Source organism: Argiope bruennichi, chromosome 5 (genome assembly GCF_947563725.1).
Source record: "Argiope bruennichi chromosome 5, qqArgBrue1.1, whole genome shotgun sequence".
Lineage (NCBI taxonomy): Eukaryota > Metazoa > Arthropoda > Arachnida > Araneae > Araneidae > Argiope > Argiope bruennichi.
Window position 1 is genome coordinate 76,075,280 of NC_079155.1, and position 15,275 is coordinate 76,090,554.

At 24.6% G+C, this 15,275-nt stretch overlaps 1 protein-coding gene across 1 annotated transcript; it reads left to right on the forward strand.

Moving 5' to 3' along the window:
* Positions 1-369: 369 nt before the first annotated feature.
* Positions 370-14,607, forward strand: LOC129968857 (protein AAR2 homolog). The gene is made up of 5 exons (XM_056083163.1): positions 370-524; positions 1,684-2,013; positions 6,058-6,192; positions 9,274-9,478; positions 14,052-14,607. Exons 2-5 carry the CDS (start codon positions 1,701-1,703, stop codon positions 14,533-14,535), a joined length of 1,137 nt encoding a protein of 378 aa, XP_055939138.1. The 5' UTR covers positions 370-524; positions 1,684-1,700; the 3' UTR covers positions 14,536-14,607.
* The last annotated feature ends 668 nt before the right edge of the window (positions 14,608-15,275 follow it).

Below are 15,275 nucleotides of genomic sequence, written 5' to 3' on the forward strand. Positions count from 1 at the left end.
TATTAAAAGGAGTGTGCATTAAAAAAGACGACTGCTCCGCAATCATTAATGAAAGATTAAGCGCAGAGGTGTCTTTTCTTACTTAGACAAATGGAAGTTGGTTGGTTGGTTGGTTTGGATTTTTTTGGCGCAAGGGCCAGACAAATGGAAGAGACCAATTATAAGAATAATATTACAGCCCGATTTTGACAATATATTTGCTTAGATCTGAAGAAACACTTTTTTAATTTCGTGTGCTCTCCAATTTATTTTTGGTTTACTATTCAACGAAATAATAATAATAAAAAAATTAACAAGCCTAACATTTTCGATATTAGTCTACTAAATAATAAATATAATAATTAAGCATCACAGTCAGACACTGATCAGAAGTGAAGTAGCTATGTTTACATTTTTATGAAAAGGAGTTGTTGTTTTGAAGTGAATATGTCTGAGAAAAGAATCTGTGTGATGAGAAATATTTTTAAATAAAGAGACATTCTTTTAGCAAGCTTTTATTTATTATATTCTTTATATTGGTTAAAGTAAGATTAAGTTTATATTGTAAAACATTTATTATTATTTGCCTTACATCATTATTAAAATCCTATCTATATTATATTTTCAGTTAAGAAATGAAATTGTGCATTTGATTGAGATCAGTGATTCTTTTAATCAGTTTTATTAAATTCGATATTTCATAGATAAATCAAAGAGATAAATATTTGCTCATTAGTAATGTTTCAATATTTGCTTTCTAAAAAATTTAAAAACATAAAAGCATGAAAACTTTTGTTGGTATTTGTATCATTAAGAAGTTCTCCAACGTATTGTACAGAAATTGAAGATATATAAATGCTTGTTAAAAAACTCATTATTAAAAATCTAGGGTGAAATTAGATTATGATAAATAACTATTTGAATTATTTTGTAATAGTCCATTTATATTATAATTTTTTAAGTATCTATTTTCATTTTTAAATATAAATTTAAGATGATGTGTGAAAGTTATTATCAAGTGCATGAATAAATAGAATGTAGAATATTGCATTACTGAAAGTGGGGAGAGAAGGAATGATAAAAAGCAGACACTCTATGGATTACTTGCTTGTTAAGTTGCCGTAATAATAATTTAATCTATCTGAAACTGTATCATTTTTTAAAGAAATGTATATTTTAATTATTATATGCATACAACTTCGAGACATGATAATGGCTGTGTTTATGGGAATATAGATGTCAGTTGAAAATTTATTATATAAATACTGAAAATTTTTCATATGTCAGTCTTAACCATTATATGTTATTTCTTCATGGTACCTTAACAATAGTTGAAATTAATTATTCATTTATTTATTCAATACCCAGGAGAACCAAGATTGAACTATTGTTCTAAGTATTTAAGAATAATATCCATAATCTATTTTTTAAATCATAAAATGATGTACGATCTTTGACTTGCATTCTATTAAAATTGTTATAAAATAAAAGTGATCTAACAGCAATGTATTTTATTGAAAATGACATTTAGAAGATAAGAAAAAATAGCTATTACTTCAATAATAACTCCATCCCCTTCCATCTTAAAGGAGTAATATTTGAATTTATTTTCTAAATATAAATACATTTATTTGAAATATGTTTATATTTTACTTTAAGTTTTTAATTTTATTTCATGATTAATTAATAATTGTATTCCTTTAGCTCTACAACATAAAGAAATGGCTTCATCATCAAATAAACGACATAGTAGTGACAAATTAGAAATGTCACCTGAGAAAGCTCGAAAACTCTTTGATGATGGTGGTGTCCTTATAGTCCTTAATCTTCCTATTGGCTCTGTTTTTGGAATTGACATGAAAATTTATCAAGTAGGAGAAAAGTTTCTTGGACTTAAAATGATACCCCCTGGCCTTCATTTTATACATTATAGTGCTGTCAGCAAAGATGGAAATGTTGCTCCTAGAAAAGGCTTCTTTTATTTTTTCTCTCCTCAGGAAATAGTTATGAAGAAATGGGACAACAATAATGAAGGTATACTTAATCTTGTGTTATGAATACATTTTATAACTTTCATTTTAATATAGGTTTAATGTGCATTTATTGTTATTGAGTTCAAAATTCCTTAAATTATGACATTTAGTAACAATATATCATTTTTGATTGTGCAGTTTTTTCAAAAAGATATAAAAGAATATAAAAATATAAATAAACTCACTTGAACATTTTTTAAAATCTTTATTATTTACTGAAACACACATTCCCTCTAGTTAAGTATCCTCACTGACCATATGCTAAGTTTGGCAAATCATGACCATTACATTTTGGCTTTTCACTTATCTAATTCCTTTAATAAATCTTAATATTTATTGTTATACATTATTTGTTATTATCTGCTACAATGTATCTAATCTTTTTATTTTATAATAAAAAGAGTTTATTTATGAATTTTTATTAAATAATAAAAATTTTAAATGTTTTATTCTTTGATTATAAACACTCTATTTAGACATTATTAACTGATTTTTAATTATGAAATGTGTTTTTAATGGTGTATATATTTTATTATTCTTTTTCAAAATAAAATGATGTTATAAAATCTATTCTAAACTTAATTAATTTCTTAATTTTTCACTCAATTCAGCACATATTAACTTCATTCTAAAATATTCTCTTATTTCCTGATCCCATTCCACATTTTCTAGTTAATTAATTCAAAACGAGTTCTAAAATTTCTGAATCAGCTAAAAGCCAACACGTTCCCACACTCCGAGTGAAGGGATAAAAAATTCCTGACCTAAACAAATTCCTCTAAAAGATCCCTATTATTCCCTTTCCTGTGTCGGCACATGTAGAGAAATCCCTATTAAAATCTCATTGTATATAAGCACTGTGAAAATTTTTTTCCCTTCTGCTTTTGTGTCTCACTGTGAGCGGATGTGCCTTGTCTGTGCTGCTTGTGCCTTCCAGGATGGAAATAAAACGAAGTTAAAAATTCAAAGTGTCTTTTCTGTCTTTGGCCATGACTCTGAATGAAAAATTATGTTTACATTAATTAGTTGACAGGATTTATCTGTTCCAAAATTGTCAAATGAATTAAAAGAATTAAAATTAAATCCACGGTAGACTCAAGTGAAATGAAGGATGTAACGTTTCCTTCCGATACTGATGCTTTTCGCCTCGGCCAGCCGGCCAAGCTGTTTCCCGTGGCGAAGCTTTTTGCTGCCTTCTGTCTTCGGCCACAACTCTGAATCAAAAATTAGATTTACATATATATAGAGAGACAGAGAGAGAGAGAGACATTCACCAGAATCAATAATTGCTAAAAATTTCAAATATATTGTGTAACTTTGCCATAATGTTTTCCTCAACAAAATATTTTTAAATTTCAAATTGTTTGACAACTTGCTTATACTATTATAGAAGTTTCACACCATTTTGTTCATCATACTATACTTTTATCTAATTTTCTATTTACATATTTTTATATCTCATTATATAATATGTAAGAATAGTAATATTGAAAAATGAATGCATACTTATAGATCTTTTTTAGCATTGTTTCATTCTGAAATCAAGCCAATAATTATAAATATAACAAAATTTCAAAAATTTAATAAGTTATAAAAATATAAGTTATTTATGAATATATTTATATAAGTTATATAAAATTTAAAAATTTAATAATAGGGAACTTAATAAGATAAAAATAAGCTGAAAATAAAAAAAAATCTTAGGAAAAATAAGCCTGAATCTTCAATTCATCAATTAAAAAAACAAAAAACACTAGGATGTAATATTACTAGCAATAGTGAAAGCAATTTAAATTTCACTTTAACAATAAAATATTTTATTGTAAAATATGCTTAAATAATTTATAAAAATTGGTTGAAAATAAAAAAATAGATATTATTGAAAAAAAAAATTTAATGATGCAAAAACATTAGTTAATTTTTAAAATACTTTCAGAAGTTATCACTGAAAATCATCAAAATTTTGGTTTAATTTTTTAATTAATATTAAAATTTTAAGAAACTGCTCTGAAGAGCACATTCCTATCCTCAAAGTATATATGTACCAAGTTTGTAGCTTTCTATCATATCAACACAGTATTTGGTCTGTATAGCACCTATTTAAAAGACACATACACATTCATCTATCTTTATTATATATATGTATATATATGTAACAACTCAGAATGAAAAACAATTGACATCATTGAATTTAAATTACATCATTGAAAAAACTATTTTATTTAGGTAATACAATAATTTCCGTAATCTCTAATCAAAAAAGGTTAACATGAAACAAACATGAGTCTGGTGATTGAAAGAGTACATTGAAAAAAAGAAACACATGTTAAGATCGGCTGTGATGTTGAGTCTAATTTCTTGATTTAACATTCCGGAAAGTAGGAAAATTCATTAAGAAATTTGATCTAGTTACAGTCGTTTAGATAAATAAAAATAAAAAGAGATGAGCTCAAAGTTAATTTTATTTAAATAACGAATCAATGATGGAAAACTTAATTTCTTACATATACGCATAAATCAAGTAAATGTAAAAAAGGTCATTTTAAGGTGGAAAAAAAAAAAAAAAATCTAACTCTTTTAAATTTACTTTTATTTTGCAATCTCTATGTTCTGGCAGTTGCAGTATTACATTATATCTATTAAAATTAATATCAAGATGATTATTATGAAGAGAGCAAGAAGAGTTTGTCTTAGTTGCAAAAAAAGAAAAGAAGAAACAACATAGATTGAATACATTATTCAATCTCAATTAAATTATCGATATTTCAAAAGAATTTGTTAGCATTTACAATTCCATACTCTTTTAGATAATCATGTTATAAAAAGAACTTGAATGGATGTAGTTTAAACAGATTTAGAGAAAAAAAAATTATTACTAAATATAGTTAAAATATAAAAATAAAATATTAAATAATGACAGTTAATAAAAAATGATTGAATTCAGTAAATAATTAAAATTTTAATTAAATATTTCTAATCAAGATTGATTTCTGAATTATTTTTGCTAATTTATTTTAAAGAATCTTTAAAAAGCATTAATTGTGAATGTTTCTACAACTTTTTAAATGAAATTCTATGTTGTTCCATTAATAATTTGGTTGTGTATTTTAAGAAGTTATCCTAATTAATAGAAAAGTAAGAATCCTAATTAATATAAGATGATGAATTTGTAGATAATGGCAATTGAAATAAAATTGTATAAGATGTCCCCCCCCCCAAATTTTATAATGCACCAACTGGGCTTTTTTTCTTAGCTGTGCATAAAGTTACTTAATAAATTCTGAAATAAATTTAAAATTCTGTAGAATTATGTGACATAGCATCTCATCATTCTTCACATATTTTACTGTCAATAAATTTTTGAGTGTCATATATTTCTGAGTAAATATATATTTGTGTATTTCTATAACTTCACAGATTAATTAAATCATAAAATGTATTATCATACATAATTTGCATTTACATTTGTGAAGTAATTTTTCTTTATCTACAAAAGTTATTGCTAAATATTCGATGATGATACATTTTTAAGGGCTGTCCTAATATGGGTTTGAGAGTCAAAGATATATATTAATGAGAGATAATTTATCACCTATTGAGAGCCACTGATATATACCTATTTTTTAAGAAATATTGATATTTTTATTGTATTTATTTAAATTAAAATCTTGCTTGAACTTGTTTTTCCCATTTCATACTTAATTTCAGTGTGTCTAAAAAAAAAAAAAAAAAAAAAAAAACTAAAAACTAATGAATTGTTCAAAGATTTGCTTAGTGGAAATGAAAATTGTAATTACCTTTTGCAAATTTTCATTAGATGAATTTAAACACCAATAAGATTAAAAATCTAAAAAAATTCTTAAATACAATGAAAATAGAAACAGAAGTTTTTTTAAAGCTTTTTGCAATCTTTTATTAAATAATTTTATTTCTCTTCATTATTAAGTAATTTTTTATGTTGTAGAATACATTAAAAATTAATTAATAATTAAAAATTTATTCATGCATTAAAAAAGTATTATTTGTAAGTGTTATTTTATTTTAGATTTAAACAGTATGGCACCATCAGGAGAAGAAAAACAAAGAATACGAGAAAATTTACCGCACATAGATAAAAATCTTGGTCCATACCCTTATCAAATACTGAAACAGTGGACTCGTCTGACATGTAACATTTCTGGTAAGAGTTTTTGAAAACATTATTTTAATATCATTTCAGTCACTTTCAGTATATTAATTAGGTACTTTTGATATGAATTTAACTCTTTTATTTGATTGTAACTGAAGAGAGTTTAGATTTTTTTATGAGTTTGATAATTTCTTTTTTTATCCCTTATTTAAATATTATTATTATTTATAATCCCTTTCACAGACATTTAACAAACTCTAATTATCGGAAAATGTGGAAGAAAAAAAAAAAATATGCAACAATTGTGAAAACAAATTAAAGAACTGTGATTTGACATTTTATATTATTTCTACAGAGATAAAAAAATGTTCAAAATAAAAAATGATAAAAGTTTAGGCTAATTATAAATCATCATTTTAGTTCATTAAGAACAATATCTGTTTGTAAAATTTCAAAATATGATAAATATACAAATTATCTTTTGAAAAGAAAGAGATTTTTGTGACAAAGTATATTATTTTACCAATCCAGAACATGTATTTTTATTACTGGGTTTTAATAGTGTGTGTGTGAAAGAGAGATAATTTGTTTATTTAGATATTTGTAAAATTCTTTTAAAAAACTTGTATCCATAATTAAGGCAATGACCAATTACTGTTGCTGTCATGAGGGAAACCAGAAATAATTTGTGTAGAAAAACATATTAATTTTTCCTTCTGCTTCATAATTTTAAATGAAAACTATATTATCTTGCTGCAAGTTTGAATTTAAAGTTTGCTAAGGTTATTATATTCTTGCATTACAGCTTAATATTGCTGTCACTAAATAGATAAACCACTTATACTGAACATTGATTTCAGGATTCATTCATTAATGGCCAAAAAATATATTTTAAATTCCGATTTTATTGTGATAAATTATTTTGTGTAAACAATTATTAATCTATTTAAGTCATCTCCATTTAAAGGATGCATTAATTGTACTAAATTGTGATAAAATTAAATGTAACTTTCTTTCCTTTCTATTGGAATTTTCAAGAAAAATTTATCAAATTATTTTAGTTATGAAGTAAACTATCATATCTTATGTCATCTCCAACACTTTTGTAAATTTATAAAGTTTCAGTTTTTAGAACTTTGATATGTTGTGACAAGCAAATAGTAGCATTATGAGCATTTAAATTAATAAAAAAAGCAATTGTAAAATATGATTTAAATAATTAAATTGTAAATGAATTCAAATATACCTAAAAAATTTTAAGTTTGCTATGATAATCATTAAATTAATTGTTATTAGAATTAACAGATAAGTACTCGAAACCATTCACATTAGATTTCATTGTGAAATATCTAATTAAAAGTAAATTGTTTATTTTAAATATAAAGGCATTTAAAGTTATCTTTTTATTTGAAAATACTATTGTCAGTTAAAAAAAGTAAATTAATATTAATTCTAATTCTCAATACAACTTGGTGAATGATGCTGTTCAATATTATAATTCAGAATTAGAATTAAAAAAATATTGAGAATTTTATTGAATAATGTATAACTGCCCCTGGGGTAGTTGAAAAGAAATACCAAAGCGGGGGGAACTCATTTTTTTTTCTTCTTTTCTTCCCTTTGAATACTTTCATTGTTAACTTTTGAGTTTCAAGCCTTTGAGTTGCAAAATTTATAATGTAAAACTTTTAAAATATGTATCTTGTAAAATTAGAGAAAAAGACTATTTTTTATGCATATAAATAATAAAAGACTTAAAATATCACAGTAATTTACTTAAAATCAGATGATTATTTTGACTTATTTTAATAACATTCTTCTTTTTTTTCTATTATATGTATATATGTTTTGTTTAATATATTTTGTTTATCTATGCTTATAATAAAGCTCAATGTGTGTGTGTGTTAGCGTTCTACAGATCAGACCGTTTGACTTAGAGCTACCAAATTTGGTACATGTATACCTTGGAGGTCGGAAATGTGCACCTGGGGTCCCTTTTTTTCAATTTTTAATTAGAATTTTAATTATTAACTAAAAACTAATTTTCCCACCAAAAAAATTTCCTTTTCCCAACAGCCAAAAGAGTAAGGCTTCAGTTGCAGTTTTTTTCTCCACTTTAATGAGGCTAGGCGTAACATGTTTTCGACCGATTATTTCAGACGATTCTATTTATTTTCTTCGTGTTTGATGCATTTTAAATTAAACATTGTTAATTAATCGATCTTTCAGATTCATTCTGAAGTATTTTTGAATTAAAATAAAATAAAATAAAGGAAATTAAAATTTCTAATCTGCACAGCGTTACCATAACTGGTGTTGAAATTCACACATGTACATTGTTTTCTGATTGTTGACAACTATTTTCAACGGATTCAGACTTGATTTAAATTATTTTTAAGTTAGGTGTGTGTTTTTGTAATTAAATTGTATTTATGTTAGTTATATATTTTTTGTATATATTTATAGTTTTAAGTACATAATTTTTTTTAAGTAGTTTTTTTTTACCTGTTTTCGACTGATTATTTTAAATGATTCTATTTATTTTCTTAGTGTTTAATGCATTTAAAACTAAACATTGTTAATTAATCAATCTGTTCATGACGAATCTGAGAAAATTTTGTTGAGTGCCCATAAAGTTTAAATGCTCAGTGACTCTGTTTTCAGTAATCATGTTATAAAAAAAATGTTTTGTTTCAGTAAAAAATATTATTATATTAATCGTAGTGTAATCATTTTCACTTTAATTTAAAGCATAAATTCTATGAGAGCTAACAGAAAATTAGAAAGATCCATATTACGTTATGGCTGAAGGCCTTTATAATATTGTGAGTGAATTATATGATTATCAAAATTTGAAGTTTTAAAATATCTTGATGAAGAAGCTATTAAAATAAGAGTTACATAAAATATTTAATTATTAAAATTTTAACGAGCATTAAGATTGGTGAACTGGCTGGTCGCCAAAGGTGGCTAGTATATATATATATAATATAAATTGTGAAATTAAAACTATTTTTACTTTATATTAAAAAAGCAAAATGTTTTTATTTTCAGTATTGAATTGAAAAGAAGCATAGAGTGAAATAATTTCTTTTTTCTCTTTATATACTTATAATTAATTTCTTTTTCTAGATTCCCTGGTTAATCGATTGCAACCAGAATGTGGTTCTGTAAGTTCTGTTACAGAATTTGTTCCTCAAAATTTTCCAATTGAAGAAAGTGCTGAACCAGACAGCACAACAGAAAGACGATTTCGAACCTTGGAAGAAAAATACCTTCCTAACATGAAGCAGGTACCTGGTACTGAAATCAGATTCACAGAAATACCTAAGAACAAGTAAGAGACTTTGACAATTACTAATGTCTTTTACATTCTGTCAAGTATTTTATTGCAATAACTTTTACATTATATTCAAAATCTCTGTAATAATATAATGGCTTTTACTTATAAAATAAAGTAATAATATCTCTATTTACTCTTTTTTTGTGTAAAATTTTATTCTTTTTGTTGTATATATTCAAAATGCTACAATCACTATCATTATACTGTATTTCCACTATAATAATGATCCAATTATGTACTTCTAAACTATTAAAGATATGTATAAATAATTCTGGTTGGAAAAATGCTCTAAATAATGTAAAGTATTATATTTCATATTGTTTGTCAGTAACTGTACAGCTACAAATATTATAAAATCTAAATTTTTACATAGTAGGCTTATTCTATGAGTCATAATAGTAAAATGCTTTTGTCATTGTAACATTTAAAAGAAACAAAATTGAACATTTCTGTAACTATGAAGACTTGAATATCACTATTTTGGAACTTTTCAAAGGGCAGCTTGAGGAAGATCCACTAATAAAACAGCGCAATCAGTCACTGACTATCCTATAATGATGGAATTCAAGCTTTGGTTAATTTTGATTGCAGTAGACAGACCTTTTTTTATTTAAAATGTTAGAGTGTTAAAAATATTCTACTAAATATGACTAATAAGGATGAAAACTTATAAAAAAGATTGATTTTTTTTTCTGCATTTAATTTAAACAACATAAAATGTATTTCCTTTGAGAATTTTTCCAATGAAATGTTTATGGCTATCTCTAATTGGTTTAGCAAAAATTAGCTATAGCCCAGCTAAATAATTTGATAGCTAAATATTACAAGAAGTAAATTGTGTGGACTAATCTAATTAAATTGTATTTCAAGTTGGTTAAAATTTACTTCTTTAGATTCTATCTACATACACTGCAGGGTAATTATTCTGGATTCAGAATATAAATTATTGATTATTGTAACTTCATGGTTATATTTGATCGTTATATACTTAGCACTTTTCTTGATATTATTTGGAAGAGTATGTGTGTGGGGGGGGGAATTCTCGAATGACCTTTTTGATAATATCCTTGAATCTGTCTCAAGTGTTTTTCTGAAAACGAACTTAACCAAAGTTAATAATAATTTCTAAAACAAGAAGCATAGTTTTGTTTTTTAAACTCTGAAATAACTTTAAAAAAAAAGAGAGATACTCTTGATTATTAAATTTAATATATAGCTTGAAAGGAAATGGTTAGAAAAATAAGTGCCATCTTTCAAATCTAATAATGCACAATTATTGGAAAATTTTTATTTATATTAGCCTTACTTACATTCCAAATATTGTGCTATAGTGTTTTTAAGCTGGCCTGTCTCTCTCCTTTTCAAAATTAAGCACTTTCCATGACATTATGCACCCTGTCGTCAAAGATTCCCGTGAAAGTTTTTAGAATTTAAACTATTTAATACTCATTAAGAAAATTTTAATGTGAGCTCTTAGCTATGCTTAAACTACACATGCAGAATATTCATGAAATAAGATAGAATGAGAAAGGAATTCAAAATTAGTAATCCTTTAAAAATATTTCCATAAGACATTCCATTATACTGTTAAAAGCAACTAAGGTTTATTCTCTGATATTCACAAGAATATAATAATTGGAATAAAATGCTAAAAATCGAGCTGTTCAGGGTACAAGAGGTAGAGGGGTGTAATATAGGGAGTAGTAGCTGCAATATATATTATATCTATGTAAATATGTTAATATGACATTTATCTGTAACATTATTAACAGAAATAAGCTCTTAAAAGCAAGATTTTTAAAAATCATGAAAAACAAAAAAAGGGACACTGAAGGAAATTTATTGGAATGAGTATTCAGTTTTTAGGAAATCTGTTTAATCCTACATAGTTGGCATTAAACAAAAAATGATATATATATATATATATATATATATATATATATATATATATATATATATAAAGTTAAAAAATGAAATACCAAACACTTTAAAAATTAAATGAGTAGCTTTATATATGAAACAATTTTGAACACAGGACAATAGAATGCATTAAATCCAAGGGGTCACAAGTCAAGTAGCACTGTGAAATGAATTGTTCTAAATTTCATAATAGTTAATATTTCATCATACTGGAGGATGAAATATTAATTTGAAGCTATAGATTTTCTGTGATCTTGATTTCTTTTAAGATTCTTTTTAATGTCCCCAACCATTTGAAAATTATTATTTGTTGGACCAATCCAATTTCAACAAATTTTAGTTTTTATATTAAAAAGATTTCTGTTACATCTAATACTTAAAATTTTTAAAGACATAAAGACAATTTTTTTTCAAAACTTTTATTGACCTGAGTTCAGAGTCTATCATTCTTTTTCTTTTCTTTTTTTTTTTAAACTCTTATAATTTTTTTCCCTGTAAAATTTTTCTGTAGAGGTTAGGGTAAAGGTTTGTTCTGATTTACAGAAAAATGTGTAGCATAAACCATTGAAGTTAGGAAGTTATTCTTCTTGGATTTTAAAGACCCACTAAGAATATATTTTTCAAAATTTTAATTAAAAAATAGAGATAGAATTTTCACATGTTTGGTGAAATAACATCAAAAGATATTATTGCATAAAAGTTCTTTTTGCACCATCTGAAAGATTTTTTTTAAAAAAGTAGCTTTTTAATGATATCAATTTTTTTTGAATGAATGCATTTTTTCTTCAGTTTTAGTAATTTTGAAAAATTAGTTTTGTATGCAATTTGTAGCAATGATTTTTATTGTAATACAATACAAAGCAATAATATTGCTTCATTGAATAATTGAGTCCCATGATTTTAAAACTGTTAACAATATGATATTTTTTTTAAATTTAATTTAAACATAAAAATTTTAAAGGAATTCATTGAATAAGATTCTTCACTTGATAAATGTTAAATTTTGAGGCAGTGTGATGTATTGTTTTGCACACTATCTTCAAAAAATAGTTTTTGAAAATCTATGACCTGGTATATTTTTATTTCTATTTTGTTTCTGATTGCTGAGTTTGTATCTTTTTGTTTTCCTTAATATGTTTTCATTATTTATTTCAATTATGATTTATTAATTCATTTTCATTTCTTCATAAAATAAATAATCACATTTCTGTAATTCTTCCTCAAACTAAAGTAAGAAAATTTTATTTATTTTTGAATATTATTTAAAAAGGTTTATATTAAATTTTCAAAATGTGAACATTTGAAAAAGCCTTTTACTACAGAAGTAAAAAGCAAAAAGATATATATATATATATAATCTAACTATTTCTAAACTCTGCTGTTCTTTTCTGTTAAAATTTTTTTTATCTAAAAAATTTTAATTAGAATATAATATTGTTCTACAGTTTTGTGACAATTTTGCCAATTTTGTTATGATAGCCATCCTAGAATATTTTAGTTTTTAGTTCTATAAGGCTACAAAGAAAATGTTCTAGATCACTAAATATGGTGAGTTAACGTAGGAGGAAATCAATATTGAATTGAATAAAATCTTATTTATTGGAGCCTATATAAAAATGTAATACAAAGTTTTTGGTCATGCTGTGCTTCTGCATTAATGATATCATATTCAGAAAAAGATAATGGATACATAAGATGTATCCATCCAAATTAACTGGTAATTTGTTAATTTTTGGCAATATTTTTTTATTTTTTATAATCATTTTCATGTTTTTGTTAAAGCCAAAAAGATATAAATTGTTTTACCGTAGAAGAATATTAAGCTTTTAAAAATACTGATTAAAATTAAAAATTTTAAAAAAATAAAAAAAAAAATAAGAAAATATTCTAGATGAATTATTATAAAATAATAAAACATCCTATGCTTTGAAATTATGCTGGTGTATGTATGGATGCATATACAAAAGTGCTTCATTTTTTTTTTCTTACTAAGGTGCTTAAAAAGTGCTTAATTTCTGCATCAATTTCTTCCGTGCATTCATAATAGGATGTCTTGGATAGACAGACCTACTGAATTATTTGTAAGTCAGAGTAGTTTGATGACTAAGTTTCAGCCTCAAATGTTTTATTGGTATGAAACCTGATTCCATTAGAGATCCATTGCATGTATGCATACAGTTTTGTATAAAGTGCATTTAGACCAAAAAAATCATTAGGGTGATATAGGAATTCGGAAAGGGCAGTTATAATTCAAATATCATACTTGCCATTTAAAATTATTGCCTATCCCTAAGATAATTCTCTTTTAGCTTCAAAAAGAAATGCTAATCTGACAAAGTTGATTTAACTGCTTCAAACCATTCTTTGATTTTTAAGATCTCTGATTCAGCAACATTGTGAAAATAATAATAATTTATTACAATTTTTTGAGTAAAAATAAAATAAATATTTATTTTTTAAAAATAAAATAAATATATTTTTTATTATTTTTTCATATATATTTAAAATGTATTTATATTTATATTTTTCAAAATATATATACATGCATATTCCATTATCTATAAAAGAATATTTATTCTTTCTTTAATAATAAAATACAAACTCAACATTATGTATTTGTGAAAAGTTTTATTATTATTATTTATAGATATCCTGATGGGGCTTCAGCTGCTCAAATAACTATGTATAACATGGATTCAACTTATGTGCTAGAAAAACTGTTAGAACATTACCAAAACAAAGAAGACATACTGGGAGAACTACAAATGGCTCATGTTTGTTTTCTGATAGCTCATGTGTACGATGCTTTTGAGCATTGGAAAAATCTGGTTCAAGTATTTTGCTCTGTCGATGCAGGCCTGCAAAAGCACGAGGATTTAATGAAAACATTCCTCACTATTTTGCATTATCAACTAAAAGAAATTCCTTCTGACTTCTTTGTTGACATTACTTCGAGTAATAACTTTTTAGTGAACACTCTTCAAGTTTTCTTTGAAAATGTGAAAGAGAGTAATACTAGTGAACAATTCAAAAAATTTGTTGATAACTTCAGGAAGAATCTGACAAAGACTTTGAAGTGGGATTTTGAAACAATACCAGATGATGAGCTGCCAGTTGTTGTAGAACTTTGAAAGTTCATTTGTGTTATTTCTTGTAGTTCTTAAAAACTATTTGTTTTTATAATAAAATTATGTAAATACTTATGTTCCCAGAAAAAGTTCTTTATTGTTTTTTCTCTGTTCATTTCTTTTTATAAGAAGGGAGAATATGTCTTAACTATCTGTTACCACTCTACAAGACAGACAGTTTGAATTGAAGCTAATGAATTTCGGACAAATATACTTTGACAAGAAAAAATACCTGGTTTGGAAAAATATTTAAAATTTTAGATTCCAATTTAATTAATTAAAAATTTGAAAATTTTCCACAATATATTTCAAAATTATTATTGCACAACACTGATTTTAGCACTATTTTAAAATATTCGAAAAAGTTGTTTGGTTGCTGTTAATTTAGGATACAAATTGGCCTAATTTTGAGATAAATTTTTAATTTGTATTTATTTATTTAATTTGCAACAAATTTTTATTAATTGCTTTTTATTCTACTATTATGAAAGCAAAAAATTGAACATTCTTTTTATATATTCTTATTTTTGTCAGTGTTATTATGAATTTTTGCTTTCTAATTTTAATTAATTCAGTTTTTTTTTGTGATGTTTAAAAAAATCCACTAAAATATAAAATATGGTCAGAATTAAATTCTGAATGATTGTATTTGTTATTCTTTGAATAATTTATTTGCATATTTAAATATAGTTGTTCTTGCTCAAGTAATGCCAATTAATTGCACTGCACCAATTTAGTATTGG

Excerpts from the sequence above, each read along its gene's own strand:
- LOC129968857 (XM_056083163.1), top strand. The coding sequence starts at position 1,701 with ATGGCTTCATCATCAAATAAACGACATAGTAGTGACAAATTAGAAATG. Across the intron at positions 2,014-6,057 it reads ATGGGACAACAATAATGAAG|ATTTAAACAGTATGGCACCA; the intron begins GTATACTTAATC and ends ATTTTATTTTAG. Across the intron at positions 9,479-14,051 it reads ACAGAAATACCTAAGAACAA|ATATCCTGATGGGGCTTCAG; the intron begins GTAAGAGACTTT and ends TATTATTTATAG.